The sequence below is a fragment of the Carettochelys insculpta genome, chromosome 4, assembly GCF_033958435.1.
Source record: "Carettochelys insculpta isolate YL-2023 chromosome 4, ASM3395843v1, whole genome shotgun sequence".
NCBI lineage: Eukaryota > Metazoa > Chordata > Testudines > Carettochelyidae > Carettochelys > Carettochelys insculpta.
The window spans coordinates 35,306,414-35,324,334 of record NC_134140.1 but is presented as its reverse complement, the minus strand read 5'-3'; the positions used below and the strand labels follow the sequence as shown (position 1 = coordinate 35,324,334).

General features: G+C 39.1%; 1 protein-coding gene across 1 annotated transcript; it reads left to right on the top strand.

The window, feature by feature from the left end:
* Positions 1-3,833: 3,833 nt before the first annotated feature.
* Positions 3,834-11,469, top strand: CCKAR (cholecystokinin A receptor). The gene is made up of 5 exons (XM_074991771.1): positions 3,834-3,954; positions 4,636-4,887; positions 7,249-7,510; positions 9,918-10,045; positions 10,943-11,469. Exons 1-5 carry the CDS (start codon positions 3,834-3,836, stop codon positions 11,467-11,469), a joined length of 1,290 nt encoding a protein of 429 aa, XP_074847872.1.
* The last annotated feature ends 6,452 nt before the right edge of the window (positions 11,470-17,921 follow it).

Here is a 17,921-nt window from a genome sequence, read left to right as displayed (position 1 = left end):
GGCACCCCGGGGTTTTGCTCTTTTTGTCCCTGTCAAAGGCCAGCCCTGATGATTACCCTCCCTTTTTGATAACCAGATTACTGAAGATTATAAGGTTTGTCAAGGAAGTTTGTAAGAACAAAATACAAATGACATTTTTCCAGTTTGACAAGGAAATGAACAGCTTAGGCATCGACCATTAAAACTTCCAGAGGCAGAGGGCTGGGGCACAGATGTTCAGATGGTGTAAATGGGCAAACCTCCCAAAGTCAGTATAGCTGTGACAATTTACATTAACTGAGGATAGCTCCCATATTCTGATTTCAGCTACCTCAGTAATTAGTCCAGGTGTATAGTGGTGTAACTAAATATCGGAATACTGTCCTAAGATTGGATTTAAAAAGATTAAGACCCAGGCCCCACTACAGCAGAGTTCTTAATAATGTGTCTACCTTTATTCATCTGAATAATCCCAATGAACTCTGGGGTACCCAACACTGAACATGGCTATCTCAGTGTGCGCGCGCATGTGTTTGTGTGGCGGGGTAAGCAGAGAAATAATACCAGAAAATGTGGAAATAGCAGAGGCACTTGATTTTTTTGTTTTGATTTTCACCAGAAAGTTTGGTGATGGTGAATGAATGCCGGTGAAAATGAGGTCAGATCAGAGGCTACAATAGGGAAAGACAAATTAAAAATTATGTAGACAATTTAGATGTCTTCAAATCACCACAGCAAAATGAAATGTAGCCTAGAATACCCAAGGTGCTTACTGAGATGTCTGAGCCATTAACAATTATCAGTGAAAATTCATGGAACAGAGTCCAAAAGACTGGAAAAGGGAAAATATAGTGCTCATCAGTAACATGGGGAATAAGGTCAAGCAGCTGAATTGCAAACTAGTCAATTTACCATCCAGGAAAGATAATGAAGCAAATAATGAAGCAGTCTGTGAACACTTACAAGATAATAAGGTGGTAAGTAGTATCAGCATGTATCTGTCAAGCAGAAATCATATCAAACCAACCTGATAGCTTTATATGACAGGGTAACAAGCCTTGTGGATAGGAGGAAGCAGAAGATGAGGTATATCCTGACTTTAGTGTCTTTACTGTCTTGCATGACCTTCTGAGAAATCAAGGGACTACAAAAAGAGTACACGGGTGGGTAGTAACCCATTCCCAGAAAGTAGTTATAAGTGGTTCAGAGTGATGCTGGAGAACCATAGTGAGTGGGGTCCCACAGGGATCAGTTCTGAGTCCCGCTCTGTTCAATATCTTTATTGATCATTTAGACAATGGCATAGAGAATACATTTATGAAGTCTGCTGGTGATACCAAGCTGGGTGGGATAACAAGTGCTTTGGAGCATAGGATTATAATTCAAAATGAACTGGACAAACTAGAGAAAGGTCTGAGGTAAATAGGATTAAATTCAATAAAGATAAAGACAGAGTACTCCCTTAGGGAGAAACAATCAGTCACAGACATACACAATGGGAATTGACTTCTTGAATGGTGTACTGTGGAAAGGAAACTGAGTGTTATAAGGCACCAATAAACGGAGCTGAACTGCCAGCAGCTCCATGCTCATGAGCAGTCTCGCAATTGCAAATGGCTGCTCATTAGCATAATCACAGGGTTAATTAGGATAGTCTTGCACGATCTCACAATTGACAGAGGGTGCTGCCGGCAGTAAACAAGCTGTGTGGATGTGCCTCTGCCAGCTAAACCTCTGAAGGCATAAGGGGCTGGCACATCCACACAGCTTGTTTACTGCCAGCAGCACCCTCTGCCAACAATGAGCTCTCATGCAGCTATGCTAATGAGCCCCATGATTATGTTAATGAGCAGTCATTTGCATTGCAAGATTGCTCATTAGCATGGAGCTGCCGGCAGTACAGCTCCTTTTAGACATGCCCATAGAGAACTGCAAGCTAAAGATGAATCAACAGTGTAGCATTGTGGCAAAGGAAGCAAACATCATTCTGGGATATATTAGCAGGCATACTGTAAGCAAAAAATGATAAGTAATTCTTCCACTGTACTCATGCCTCAGGTGGAGTAATGTGTCCAGTTCTGGGTGCCACATTTCAGGAAAGAAGTGGACAAATCAGAAAAAGTGCCAAGAAGAGCAACAAGAATGATTAAAGATCTGGAAAACATGACCGGGGGAGGAAGACTGAAAGAGTGAAAAGTGAGAAGGGACATGAAAACAGTTTTCAAGTGGATTAAATGATGTTAAAAGGAGGCAGAGAAAAATTGTTCTTCTTAACCGCTGAGGATAGGACAAAAAGCAAATAGGCTTCAATTGCAGCAAGGGAGGTTAAGGATGGACATTAGAAAAAACTTCCTGTATGTCAAGCTGGTAATGCACGGGAATAAGTAGCCTAAGACAGTCATGGAACCTCCACCATTAGAGATTTTTAAGAGGAGGTGAAACAAATACCTCTCAGAGGGGCTACATCTACACAACATTCCTCTCCAGAGACAGGAATGCAAATAAGGGAACTCAGAAACACAAATGAAGCACTGATTTACAAATCTCATGCTTCATTTGCATAATCTCGCACGATCACCTTCCTGGAAGAGACTTTCTTAACAGCAAAAACAGCTGTGTAGATGCAGTTTTGATGGAAAATAAAACCCTGTTGTCGATAGAACCGTTATTCCTGGAAAAATTGAAGAATAAGGGTTCTGTCAACAATGGCCTTTTTTGCCTCCAGAACCCCAGCATCACAACTGGTTTTGCTTTCAGGAAAGTCTCTTCCGGGAATGTGATCGTGCGAGAGTATGAAAATGAAGCGCAAGATTTGTAAATCAGCACTTCATTTGCATTTCTGAGTTCCATCATTTGCATTCTTCTCTTGGGACGTAGCCAGGAGGGCAAAAATACTTCATTCTGAGATATTCATGTTTGCTATATTGTAGTCCAATTACAGATAATGTAAATTCAAGAGATCTGTGAAACTTCCATATAAGCCCATACTCAGAGACAATCCACATGCTCTTTCTTACCTTAACTAACAATATTCATATCTCACGTTATATGGGGCTTGATCCAAAGCCCATTGATATTGATGGAAAGACTGCCATTGACTTCTGTGGGGTTTGAATCAGGCCTATATAGTGCTTTCCATATGAGAACCCCAAAATGCTTTCCAGCGGAACAGAAGTATCATAACCTCCCATTTTACAGAAACCTGGTAAATTACTCCTGCTGTTACTTACAGTGTTTCAGTTGTAGCTAGAGATGTTACTGCATTTTTTTCCACACGTAAAAGAAACTGATTATTTTTATATAAAAATGAAAAATGTAGACATATAAAGCCCTATATGTTTCCTCTTTTCTGCATCCTTTTGTTCAAGTATTTTCTATTACACTGTTAAAACTTAGCTGGGAAAGTAATTTGTTATATCATTTATTCGTCATGATTTATTGCCTATGGCAATAGCAGTTTCACAAAGAGAGCTACTGTAGATGGGTGAGCTGAAACAAGCTTGCAAGGGGTTAATATTGTAATCGCTATCTAGTATGTTTATAAACTCAACAGTAACCCAGTAATAGGAGGGGGGCGGATCTACAAGGTACAGGAGAAGACGTACATGTCCATGCTTTTCTCTCATGTATCTAAACTGCTTTATAGGCTACAGGAATAAATCTTTTCCATTCAGAACTGAATTCCTTGTACTGGTTATTCCTCATAGCTAGCTGGAAAAAAGACTTGCTCAGAAAAATCATCACATCTTTATACTGCATTTTTCACTCAGGAATATTTGTGCTCATAGAAAGAATGGGCAGATAATTGCAAATCCACCTTTGCCACATCGAAGCTAGCCTGTGGAGACTGAAGAATGGAAATAGTTGGTGACAGCCTACTTGAGAACGGAACCAATATTACTACTCTCCTGTGTGATATAGTCATGGAAAATGATACATTTTTCTGTATGGATGATTCACCTCCTCCTGCTAAAGGTATGTGGAAAAAAATAGGGTTGGGGTTTTTTTTATTCTCCTCCAGGCAGCAGCAGTTCCAGTTGAAGGCAAACTCATGAAGATTTCAAGAAAAACAGGTACACAAAGGGTTGTATGTGAGGCAGTATGAAATAACCATTTGTTGCTGAGTTTGGATAAGAAACAAGCAAGCGAGAACTTCATGTGTCCTGTCTTTCCAGATTGCAAATGCAAGTAGAGAACAATATGCAGTTAGAATGGAATGTAAACAGTGCTAGCAATTGTTTAATGGAACATACTTTGATGTTGTTTTTGAATAATTCTATAACAGTGAAAGTTACCTGATCTAAAAAAGTAATTAGAAGTGGAAGCTATTAACATGAAAGTATATTGCTGCCTTTGGCCCCTAAATAAAAATTACTCATGCATTAAAATAATATAGATTGTCCTAACATTGCTCGTTGTCTTAAAGAACAGTTCAGGTAGGTCAGAATCAGGCCCAGGCTTTCTAACTTCCATCCATTTTCCGCTGGTGTAATGACATGACTTCAGTAGAATTGCATAAATGAGATCAGAATCAAGTCTGCTGACTTGAATGATGTGCAGTCTTCACCTCTTGATTAAGGGATAAAAGGGACAACAGTTAATTAGTTTTCTGATTTACATATTTCTTAACTGATTCTCCATTGTGGCAATTTTCAGATTTACATCTGACAGTTCGGATTCTGCTATATTTGTTGATATTTTTGCTCAGTGTCTTGGGAAACACATTGGTAATTACAGTGTTGATAAGAAACAAAAGGATGAGGACCGTCACTAATATATTTTTGCTGTCGCTGGCTGTCAGCGACCTCATGCTTTGCCTTTTCTGCATGCCTTTCACCCTCATTCCCAACTTGCTGAAGGATTTTATATTCGGTAGTGCTGTTTGCAGAACTGCCACCTACTTCATGGGTAAGTCTCTGAATTTTATACCTCATTTAAAGAATAATCCCATTAAGATTGTAAGATATTAGAGATGGGCCAAATCCTTTGAGGTTTAAAGTGCTCTCGACACCTGATAAACAGGACTCATTGGGCATGAACATCTTAGTGGAAAGATCAGCACTAAGGAACAAAAGTAGCCCAGGCAGTCACATGAAGATGGAAAAAATGTTCTATAAAACCCATTTTATTTAATTTAATTTAATTTTCTTTAATTAATAAAGTTTCACTTAAACTGCTAGAAAAAGACAGGGGAGCTGGAACCATTTGTACAGAGGGGTGCTGAGAGCCATTGAACCACACTGTAAACACTGCACATAATGGAGTCCACTTCTAGCTGGGGGGGAGGCGTGGCTGCAAAACCCAGCAACCTTCACCGCCCAAGTAAAAAGAGACTAATAAAAGTGCCACCCCCTGTAATCACCAAAAATTTTCCTTGTGTGCTGTATGCAAAGTCATATCAGATCACACTGATAACAAATGTTAGTGCTCTTATTTGCGATTGTTATGCAGAGTTCTTGTCTCATCCAGCAAAACATTTAAGCACACACTTATATTAAGCACATCCTTAAGTATTCTGCTGGATTCGGCTCAGCCAGATGCAGAGTCGAGCCCTGGAGAGGTGTTGGATGTTGATCCTTCTTACATATCATCAAATAGAATAGTTATTGTTCTAATTACAGGACAAATACCATAGGATTTTACAAAAGTAACCGAGGGTAGAACTTCTGCTACTGGTAACAAGTGACAGGGGAGAAAAAAATCCCTAACATTCTGATTTTGGAATATTAATGGCTGTCAGAACAAATAAAATAAATACATTATTTGTGAACTGATCAGATAGGGCAATGAGTCACTTAGAAAATAAATTATTAGAGCCTATTGATACTATTTTTATGGAGGCATATTTTAAAGACATCTCCAACCTTCAATATGCTTTGGCTTCATCTGCCTCCCATTATAGAAGTTGTTTATATACAGCCTGGTTTATAAATTATCTGCATAGGTGAAACTGTCTCTGCTTTTTAGGTTTAATTTTAAAAAGTAAAGAGGGAACTATGCAAAGTTTGTTATCTCAGTATGAACCTCCAAATTTCTGTTTAACTTGTGCCCTTGAAAACTGTGATGTAATGTGAAAATACATTTTAGAAGTGTGGGAATGGGAAATCAACATCTTTCCTTAGATATAAATCAATAAAACTAAAGGTCATATTTAAACATGGAATGAATTACTAACAAGCATCATGAAAATTACTGAAAATTGTATTTTCATATTTCAATTTAAGTGTTACCACCAAATACACACACACACGAACCTGGGACTCCTGGTTACCACCACTACATATTTGGTCGTAATGCTTACATTGAAAAAAAAAATTATATATATTCAAAATGAATATGTTCTAATAAGAAGTTTTACAATTAAGAAGCTAATTTTATTGTGAGAATCAGAAGTCAAAATGGTCCCATAAACTATCTAGGTTAACAAAGGAACTGTAATGACAAATAGATACTTAAAATAGAAAGATTGTGAATATGCAACACTGTAAACTACAGAAACTGATGTAAAACTTTTCATATTTTATATTTTTAACCAAAATATTTACACAAGAAAGGCAATTTCATAACATAAAATTCTTATGTGACAAATTTAAGGATCGGGAATATGTATTTCTTATCATACAGCATGCCCATCAGAGGTGCATAATGAAAACAAAACAGCACATTGCACTGAAGGTTTGAAGTATTGTATATAGCAAGGAGGAGAAATTAACGAGCATTATGTAGAAAATGGGTTTAATTCCTACCGAATTATTCCAGTTTTAAGTGAGGGTGGTACACTAAAGACTATGAAAATGTAATTGCATTGTTAACTTATCAAAACAGAAAGTTAGGTTATTAGACAAGCTATTTGTCTTTTTTTTAAAAATTTAGAACTAAAAAATTACGTGATTGATTGCTTAGTTTCTCCCGAGTCACACCAGTGTAACTCCACTCATTTCAAAGACACCAGTTATGTTTCTGTGAAGTTATACCAGTGTAAAAACTCAAGAAATACGAAGGTAAATCAGGATCAAAGTACACCTTTTTGCTTTGATGGACTGAGTTAAAAGATGTCAGTTGTTTTTTCATACACATCAGTACTTAAACATAAATCTGGTCCACCACTATTAACTTAATTACTGGGGAGAAGAGGGGAGGGAGCAAATACTATGAATAATGCTATATTTTCATCATTTTGCATATGTGCATGGATACTTAACAGGTTTATGTACAAAGAGCCATCATCCTTTTAACACAAGAACCCATTTCTTTATTTCATATGTTTAGGTGTTTCAGTAAGTGTATCAACATTCAATCTGGTTGCCATATCTTTGGAGAGATACAGTGCTATTTGCAAACCCTTACAGTCCAGGGTCTGGCAGACGAAATCACATGCTTTGAAGGTGATTGCTGCTACATGGTGTCTCTCCTTTACCATCATGTCACCATACCCAATTTACAGCAAACTGGTGCCTTTTACAAAATATAACAACAGCACAGCTAATATGTGTCGCCTCCTTTGGCCAAGTGATGTCATTCAGCAGTCCTGGTAAGATATAATCAACTGTTTAAACAACATAATTATCTGGCAAAAATAGGATTACATGCTAATATTAAGCCTGTTGAAAATCAATTATTAAACGTTAGTGACTGTTTATAATTCTGGTGTGCTTGTTTAAAAAGTCACCAGCATTTCTATTTGTAATTGCTGCTTTTTTGTTTTTAAAACTATTTGCTACTTTTGCTTCACATAGGGGTGAAATACGTAAGAGGCCAGAGATTTTCCAACAGTAGTTTCTGAGGCTTTCCATTGTCACTGAAAAGAAGGCATCTCAGTCCTCCAGCAGAGATACTTCTTGTTAGTATAGCTCCCATCTGTTTTATTTTTGTCTGTCCAGAGGATTTGTTTATTTTTATCGGTTAATCTGTCTAAAAGCTGCACGATGCAAGATTGAATCATTTCTTTGTTCTGTACGTCTTTGATGCCATTTCAATTGTGAACAAATATGATGTAATGAAAATTGGAGAGGTAGCAAATGTACCTGAGAACAGAACCAATCTAGTGATCTAGGGAGATTAGCGTAGAAGAGGCAGCAGATTATTAGGGGAGAGTCACTGTTCATCAATGTCCACACCCAACGAGAGTGAATACACAGCACAGAGACATGATCAAGGAACTGCAGCATGATATTAAAGCAAACTCATTTTTACTCCTTAACGCTCCCCCTCAGCCTGCCCCCACTTTTTTTTTTTTTTTTGGCCGACAACCAAGCACTTTAGTTGGTGCAGCAAAGATCTGTTGTTTGTACCATCTAAATATGGTGCATCCATATGAACATCTATTTGATGTTATTACTTTCAGGAGTCTAAGGTACTTGCCATAATGAGGAATGTAGGAAGAAAAAAGTTAAAAGGCCAAATTCAGCTCAGTTACACCACTACAGACCCACTGACGGGTGGAGGGCCAAAAGGGGCAGTTGCCCCTGGGCCAGGCATTTCAAAGGGGCTGGGCACTCCGGCTGATGCCACCACTGCTACTTTGGCAGCAGCGGAGGCTGGAGCTCCAGGCCCCTTTAAATTGCTGCAGCAGTTCTGCTGCACCACTGCATGTGGCTGTGAGGGAATGCGGGGGGCAGTAGCATAGTCCATCTGGTGTTGAAGGCTGAATGCTCTAGGCTCCGCCCCTTCTACCCTTCATGAATCCAGTCCCCATCCCATCTTGTTCTGGAGCCTGCAGTGGCTGTCGGCATCACTGTGCCCAGTGTAAATCCAGAGCAATGCCCATGAACTTGCAGAGATGTTCCTGTAAGGAGAAAGTGCTGAGGATCAAAAATACATGATTGATTTGTCAGTAAAATACTTCAAAGCAAAATAATTTCCCTGGGTGTGGGTACCATTAGAAGAATTTCCTGGGCTTTGTTATGTAGTGTACTTACACATATGCACTGTGCAATCAAATACTTAAAAGATTTCCCTTACTGTGGAGTCCTTCCTATGGAATGGTTCAACATGAAAAATAACTGTCCACTGATCCCTTCGGAATCCACATGGGGCTGAGGGGAATGAAGTGTTCCTCCTTTCCAGTGCTTGCCTCTGGAGGTGGAGGCAGGGGCCCGCTTCTCTGAAACTGTGGTGGATGAGGAGTGTAGGCTACAATCCCACTCAGATGTAATTATCCTGCTCGATGAGGAGGAGGAAAGGAGAAAAAAATTGGTCCAGAGTCCCAAGCATATTTTCCCCTCAATCTGCAACATCTGTAATAAAGTGAAATGAGAGAGACTGTGGATTCAGTAAACACGATGAACCAGGGCTAAACATTTCTCTTGATAGGTAATGGCTAATATGAAGATCTCACTTCAGCACAGGTAACTTTTGAATTCCTGATGGTTAAGGTTCTATACCATAAAAACCACCACTCTGATTCTGGTCTTGGCAAAAGGGCAGGATTTGAATAGACAAAGAGACTGAAGCATCATTTCAGCCTTTAGTCTCTTTGGAGCTGAGGGTATGTCTATATGGATGTTATGAGAGTCTATGTCTATGGTGCTGCGGTCAATCTTCTGGGGCTCAATTTAGCATGCCTAATTGGCAACCATACCCCTCTTTGTAGGCCTCCCGTAGTGGAGCCATTCCAGAAATTCAGCCTAAGGAAGGTCAACTCCAGCTATGCAGTTCTTTTAGCAGGAGTTGCGTATTGTAGGTCGAATTTCTTTTCTTGTGTAGACCAGACCTAAGACACACTGGGTGGACCTCATAGAGAACCAGCTCTGCTGCTGTTCCTACTGTACTGCATTTGCGGAGAAAAAGAGGATTCCAGTTTCTAGAGCTGGCAATGCACTACCATTCATGAGCCTTAGAACATTTCATTTGTATTTTTAAACAACTTCAAAAGTATACAGCTGCTGCTCTGTATTTCTGATGTTCCCTAATTTCAGTCCCTTTTGTGACTTTCTCAGGTACATTTTCCTGTTGCTCATACTCTTTCTTATTCCTGGGATTATAATGATGATTGCATATGGCTTAATCTCTTTGGAACTATACAGAGGAATAAAGTTTGATGTCAGTCAGAGAAAATCTTCACGAGGTAACAACATGTTTGTATTTGTTTAAGTTTGTCTTTGAAGATGTGAATAGTAGAGCTGAGTCAATACAGTAGGATATCAACATTCGTGAGGGTTCTGTGTTGAGAACCCATGTAAATGTTGAATTTGTGAATACTGTACAGCAGGCGCTCCTTCCTGGGACCCCAGAGGAAGCGGCGGCTGCCGGCGCTCCTGCCCAGGGCCCCTGGGGAGTAGCAGCTGCCAGTGCTGCTGCCTGGAGCCCCCTGGGGAAGCAGCTGCTCGCAAATAATTGAATTTGCGAATCTTAGGTTCGTGAATGTTGAGACCCTTCTGTAATTCTATTAATGCCACCTCCTTTTTGTTTTCAAAAGCCTCTATGAAGAGATTAACAAATACATGTGATAGTTTTGCAATCAAAATTATTGGCATATTTCTTCTGTGAATAATCCTTCATCTGCAAATTGTTTGGAAAGGGTTCAGACTGAATATTTGTAATTCCCTATTTTTTATGTACATAAATCAAGTGTATATTATTTCTGGTCACAGATTACATTATTTTTTCCATTAAGCAATATGACAGGAATTGTATATTTAACCTACAAAAATACAGTTAAAATAACTTCCATTAGATATTTGAGCATTCAAATCATAGTGTTCCCTTTTTGCTAGCTGTTTTCAGAGTAGTAGAGACATTTAGTCATTCATGGAAAAAGAACCCCAGATGATCACAAAAGTGACTGAATTAAAACTCATTTTAGAATTGGAACGACAGGTTTTACCACTACTCACTCGGCATCCATGAAGAGTTCTGTTTACTTCAAAATTTAGACTCCACTAATCAGTTTGTATGTTGAATCACTATTCAGAAATGTTCAGTGCTGCTTATTTATGTGGGTGTTGCTGATTTGTACCTACAGAAAGGAAAGCCAGCACAAGTAGCAACAAATATGAGGATGGAGATGGATGTTACCTGCAAAAAACCAAAAAGAAGAGAAAAATGTCACTGCAACAGCTTTCTGCCACCAACAGCGCCAAAATAGACAGAGTGAGAAGCAGCAGCTCAACAGCCAACTTGATGGCCAAGAAGCTTGTCATCCGCATGCTGATGGTGATCGTGCTTTTGTTTTTTCTTTGCTGGACTCCCATCTTCAGTGTAAATGCCTGGCGTGCATTTGACACCACATCAGCAGACCAGCTTCTCTCAGGTGCTCCTATCTCCTTCATTCATTTACTGTCCTACACTTCCTCCTGCGTAAACCCCATCATCTACTGCTTCATGAACAAACGCTTCCGCATGGGCTTTCTGGCCACTTTCACCTGCTGTTCCAAGCAAAAGCCTCCAGCTGTGAGAGGAGAGCTTGGAGACGAGGAGGAGGGGAAGACCACAGGGGCATCTCTCTCCAGGTACTGTTATGCTCACATGAATGCATCTGCTCCCCCATGAACAGCTACAGAAAATGAGAGGCTATACATGGCCAAGAGAAGTTCATGCTCCTATCATCTTGAGTGGTCTTGGAATGACTACTATAGTATGACTTAATTCTGAAGAGATGTAAACAGCACAGTTAAGCAATCAGCTGGTAGGAAATGCCTGGAGAATTGTATGGGCCATGGACACTATGAGGGCCTCTAGGCTTTGTGTCACCCACATATTTAACAAGAGACTGGCACTATTTGGCTCTGTAGCAGTAAGGGACTTCTAAGGTGGCCCAAGAGCACGATGCATTTGTACTAAAGCCTCCTGTAAAAGATGGTCTGAAACTTTCAGGCATCCTTTCCATCATCTGTTGGGCTCATCCTTTTGATGCAAAATTGCAGTTTTTAGATATCATTCAGAATTTCACTTGAAATTTCCAAGAAAGGGCAATGAGATTCCTTAACTTGATGTCCTGACTACAAATTTCTGTTTTTATATTTTATGGCTAAATTCCAATTCCATGAAATCAAAATCTACCAGCTATTTGCATAGAATTCTGTCATCCTTATTTTAGTTGAGGAACCACACTCTGCAATTCTTGACTTACCAGTCAGTTAAAAAGAGGATATTACTAGAGAAAAAGAAGGGCTATTGGTCCAAACCGAAGGGTCCAGGATACTTTTTAAATAGATGTATTTCCTTTTTTTTTTAAAGTTAACAATGGAAAAAAAAGACTGTCTACTTTAAAGGGAGATGACATATGCTTCTTCCAGAGAGCAGCCTAAAACAGCTTTTGAAGTGTTGTATGAATTGTGCCAATACTATATATATTTTACCTTTAAACAGCAAGCAGAATGTCTAAGGGCCTGACTTTAAAACATGGCTTTCTTCTGTGCATGTCCTTTTCAGCACCACTGCATGCATGTGACACGTTCTAACACCAGCCCAGCTGAGTGTGAGAAATGCTATTATCAGTAAACACAGGTGTTAGTGATGAAAAGTGCACATGGATTTGTTAGCACACAGACAACTTTGCACATATGCAAAAAATAGAAGATGAGGTCCATTTGAAAAATCAGGCCTGCCATATTAGATGTAAATTGGTGTAATAACAGATTTTACAGCACATCACAATTACAGTATGGTATTGCCCAGACATGAAAGCAGAAATGATTAAATGGAGAAAAGAAGATAACAATCAAAAGGAAGGACTAAAGGATTGGGCGCGATGGCAGAAATAGATGTATATGGAGACCATGAAAGGCTTCTTTCTCCTGATATAAGTATATGTGTATAAATTCAGCGCAGACTACAAAGAGTCATGAATTGTGTTCTTTATCTGTGTCTTTTAAGTAAGGAATCTAATGTCCTCTTAATTGTTCAGTGTTTGGGTGAGCTTAGGTGTTCAGACAATACACATACAGTAGTTCTCCAAAGCAGGACAGCCAATCTTATATGTTTTATATTACATTTTATTTTGTTTTGTGAATGCTTCTTGTTGAACATACTTCTATCTTCTAATTTAGACAATGTAATTACTGAAGATGGGTTTGAGATAGGTATCAGGCTTTGGTAGAAAATGGAAAATAGATGTGGATGTTAAAGGCAAGCACTGTCAAGGCTTTTAATCTTAAATTTGACCTCTTCCAGATAGATTTTAAATTGAAATAACAATATTCCTGAACTTGTGCTAACATTTTTTACATCAATCTGACCCTCTCTCCATACCCAGGATAACTGCTATACAACTAATTATGAAAGTTTTTCCCAAGAAAGGGAGGAGGATAGATCCCAACCTGGCATGCGGGGTGCTGAATAATTTATAGCTATACAGCAAGGTGAAATTTATATCAAAACTAGATATATTCATTTTAGCTTCAGTCCAGAGAAACTTTTTTTTATTATTAAATTGAAAAGCATAGTAAGAAAAAAAAATAATTTCAAGCTGGAAATAGATTTCATTCTATGGCCATACAAAACAAATAAACAAACAAACCAAAACCAAAGTCTATTTTAAAACATAGTTGACAGTGTCCTTTTCATATCTCAAAGCAAATATGACTCTGTATCCTTCAAATGTTTGAATACATTAGAAATTGTAGTTTGTAAATGGTTATTTATGTAAAAAAATCAAATTTTTACAATATATGTGACTACTGCTGCCTATATTCAGTTTAGAGACAAGAAGTAGTTTGGAATTCTATGTCCAAAGATAGGAAAATATTCCTATTATATTGTAAATTTTCTGGTACAGTCAGAATATATTTACCTGCATGCACACTATCTCCCCACATTGATTTACTTGGCACAATGCTTCTTTCGTGGGTGGGTGGGTGGGTGAGGGACAGGGGTTTGCTGGTTCCAAGTCGACAGATGAAAAGTGTAATGGCTTATTTTGCTCCCACCTGACTTGCTGAACTAGTGGTCAGAACATGAACCTAGGGAGACTCTGATTGTTGTGATGGCACATCAGTCAAGAGAGGAGATGGGACAGGAATGACGTAATGGGAGATGGGGACAAAAAGAAAGAAATAGGGTAAATATAGCACATAATAAGCAATGGCACTAGTGAGATGGCTGCAGTCAGTGAACAAGGAGCAATTGGAATGAAATTTTCCTATTTCTGTTTGGAGGGTATATGCTAGAGTAAGGAAAAAATATTCACTGAAAAATGCATTTTTGGACACACAGAACTGTTCACAAGTACAGGCTACTTGAGCAAATGATTCAGGACAAATAAAAATCCCATTTAAAAAAAAAGGTCAATATTTTGAAACAGAAACTTTGACTTTTTTTTTTTTTAAATTTAGATTTATTGCATATGACAACATAACAAAAGGAAAAAATGAAGAACAAATCCTCCTGGCTTGAAATGCTTTGTTCAATCCCCAACATTTTTTTTTCCAGGGAGAAAAAGTGAAAAGATTCTCTTTTGAGATCAACACCTAACTTGACTTTTGGGCAGGGGTCAGCGGGGGGCTGCCATGAAACCAAAAAAATCATATTCACAAGTTCCCATGCCTGAATCTAGTTTGCCATAAATCAAGCTATATCTTAATATCTGAGGGTGGATATATTAGAAATGTAGGTGTATTGCCTGCTGTTTTATGGCCCTCTCCTTTCCAGTCTCCTGGCTGATAAATCCTCAGGACTTTCTCCACCATTAAGTCTTTTCCTATTAGGCCACACATTACTGGGCATGATCTTGTATGCCCAAAAGGCAAAACAAATCACAAACAAGATAAAAGATATCCCAGGTATGATGATACACTAAGATCCCTCACCGTAGCCAATGAAATCCTTCCCCAACACCTTCCATTCAGACATTATTGTTAATGGAAATGTGATGTGTAAGAGAGTAAATATGGGATGAATAAAAAAATACTTTTAAAAAGGAACAAAATGAGTCTTCTGACATCTTTTTGGCCAGTTGCAGGGGAAACATTCCCTAAAAATCTTCTCCTACAGTTAATAGCAACAACACCTGTAGATAAAGCTCTTACCGGATGAGCAGTAAACATACAGAATAGTAGATTTTTGTGGAAGTTCTTCTGTGCTCTCTCTGAATTTTCCTCAAGTTTCTCTCCTCCCATCTCTCACTTGCTTCCTTGACTGTTCTCTCTCATTTATTTTTCCTATTCCCTGTTACATTCTGTCCCTTTTTTACGCTTCTCTTAACTTCTGCTCACCTGAGGGACCTCGTTTTTTGTCTCCAGAGTGGTGTCACTCAGGCTGAGGCTCAAGAGCACACAAGTGGCTCTTTAACATGTTTCTTGTGATTCTTTGCAGCAGATGACATTAAAACACTGTGCAATTTAGTTATTAAACCATCAGAATGGTTTAACTATCTTATTAAGCACTAGTAGTTGGTAATATAGTTGGTCCATCATTTTGCTGATAGAATAGTACAGGTTGAACCACTTTAAACTGGAACACTCTTATCCAGCAACATCCATAATCTGGCCTGATTTTTAGTTATGAGTGTGATCAAGTTTCCTGTGGTACAATAAATTTGTTTAGAACCAATCAGTCCTGGCACTCAGTGGTCTGTGCTTGTTTTTAGCTGTCATTTACCCCTAAATGTCTTCTAAGAGCCCACTAAGCAGTGGAAGTGTTGGTAATGTGCTAGACAGTATTGACCTCCTGTCAGCGGGCAAATTCTCTTGTCTGGCATGGGTCATGTCCCGCGGGTGCCAGGCTAGAGAGTTTCAACCTGTATATACAATACCTATATTAAATAGGTTACCTTATATTAAAATACATATTATATTATGAATATATATACATGCAGACACTAAATATTTCCTAACGTACTGTTTAAACATGACTACTGAGCACTATGCGAAATGAAACAATGAATCATATTACTGTGGCTCTTTTGGGCGGTGTTGATCAATAATTTGGGTGCTGAAGCACTGAGGTCTGACACTACTGTTCCCCTTCCCTGGATTTAGAGGGCTCCTTTATCTTTTTTCTATTGACTGCAGGAGTCTGTCATCTCCCTTTTGCTATCCCGGCCCTCTCTCCCTGCCAGCTGTTTTGCTAAACTGCACTTTCACTTGTCGCTTTCTCTGGCTTCTTCTCCCTCTCCCAGATCTGCCTTCCCTCCTGCTCCAATACTCCCCTGAGCTACATTATCCTCCCCTAATCCCATAACCTATGCAGAATCTTCTCATAACTGCACCTTCCACAATCACTTCTCATAATCCCACAGGCACGAACTCCTACATTATTTCCTGTTATAAACAATTCCCTGCATGCACATCCCCCAAATCCTTTATCATGATAATTCCCAACATACACAAAAACCCTACAAACTCTTCTCATAATCCCCTTGCACAAACATATCCCACTGCTTTATGTTCAGATTATTTCTGTATTTGGAGCTACCTTTAAAGAGATTCTGAAGCTCTGTTAGTGCAGCACACTTTCTAAGTGGGGTAGCTGGCTAAGAGTTGACTTCACCATTTAGCCAGGGGAGACCATACACCATCACGCAGTTTTGAGTGCAGTTCACTGTGTCAGCTATCCTAAGATCTGTAAAGCCCTGAATGGTTTAGCCCCCTGTTACAAGAGTGATCCCTTCAGAGTGATCAAGAGCTGCTGGATCAAGCTCAGTGAGAGTGTCTGTAACGTTGTCCGGGAAAACCAGCCGCTTATTTTCAGCCAAGAGCCCTCATATAGCTGCTCTTAATGCTTCCAATACATTCTTAAAGCCAGGCTCAGTGGTTAGCACAGGGTGCCATCATCCACCAGATGATTACTTCACTGAGACTATGTTGTGGTGGTTTACACCATTACAATGTCAAGATCCAGGAGCAATGGGCACTGGACAAAAGCAAATACATATAACAAACATTTACAAAAACAATCTAGCCTTCCACTCCCCCGCTTACGTATGCGCCTCTCAGAACGTTTGCTACACAGGAGAGCGAGTCATTGCTCTTCATTCTTGGCTAAAGTTTTTGGGATCAGGGAGGAAATGAAAGGCTTCATTCACAGTTTTTAAAGGAGCAGAAAAGGATTATGCACAAGCTCCTGTAGAATAAAGCACAAGCTCTGTATTTTACATTTTACTCAGTGATATTTGCCGCCAGGCTAATAACTTACAAGTGAACTAGAGAACAACTGTTACAAACTCCTTGTAAGGCGTGTTTTCTAGACAATTAAAGAGTCATGCTGCTCCTCTGAGTCCTCCCCATTTTTTTCATATTGTAAAGGGTAGACACCAGAATTTGCCCACCAACACAATGAAGTTGGATGGCCCAGTCTGTTTCCACTCGCTGGTTGGAGACACACTGCTGTCAGTTGACCTTGTAGCAACATTTTCAAAAGTGTGGAGAGAGATAAAAAGGTGATTTTATGCAAAGGATTTAATGAGGTATCCATTTCTTATATCAGCCTTTCCTATCCAAACTAAAATCAACCAGAGTTCTTCAGCTGGTTAATATTTAGGAACTTTTTTTATTTTATTGTAATTCCAAGGAATAGAGAGAAGTACTTATTTTTCTTTAATATCAACCAAACTGGGTTCTGACTAACCCTGGAGATGTACATTTCTGACACTCTTGAACAAAACAGAACTTTGGCCTGGAGGGAGATGAAGAAAGGTGAAGGTGACAGCTGACTGGGTGCAATATTAAAGGCAGAGGAAAGACTGTGCTCCTTCCTTGAATACAATATAGTAGACACCATAAAAAACAGCACCACCAAAACACATTAACTGTGCAAAGCATCTTGGGCTACCATTTGAACCAGGGCTCTAGCCACCCTGCTCACACTTCACTTTACTGCAGACATACCTGTAAGTTCAGCAGCCTCTCATATTCTTCTTGGTCACTTCCCTCCTCGCAAGTTTTACTTTGGTTGGACAGACTTAGTTCTCTATATATTGTCTGCCCAATCGCTATGTGTTTTTTCCCTTTGCAGCCCCCACATTTATTGTGTGATTTGAATGTGTTAGAATGTCTCGGTGTAAA

What these genes read in the sequence shown, in the direction of transcription:
- CCKAR (XM_074991771.1), top strand. Translation starts at nt 3,834, where the DNA reads ATGGAAATAGTTGGTGACAGCCTACTTGAGAACGGAACCAATATTACT. An exon ending in AACTGCCACCTACTTCATGG is followed by an intron (nt 4,888 to 7,248) that starts GTAAGTCTCTGA and finishes TCATATGTTTAG; the next exon opens with GTGTTTCAGTAAGTGTATCA. An exon ending in GATGTCATTCAGCAGTCCTG is followed by an intron (nt 7,511 to 9,917) that starts GTAAGATATAAT and finishes TGACTTTCTCAG; the next exon opens with GTACATTTTCCTGTTGCTCA.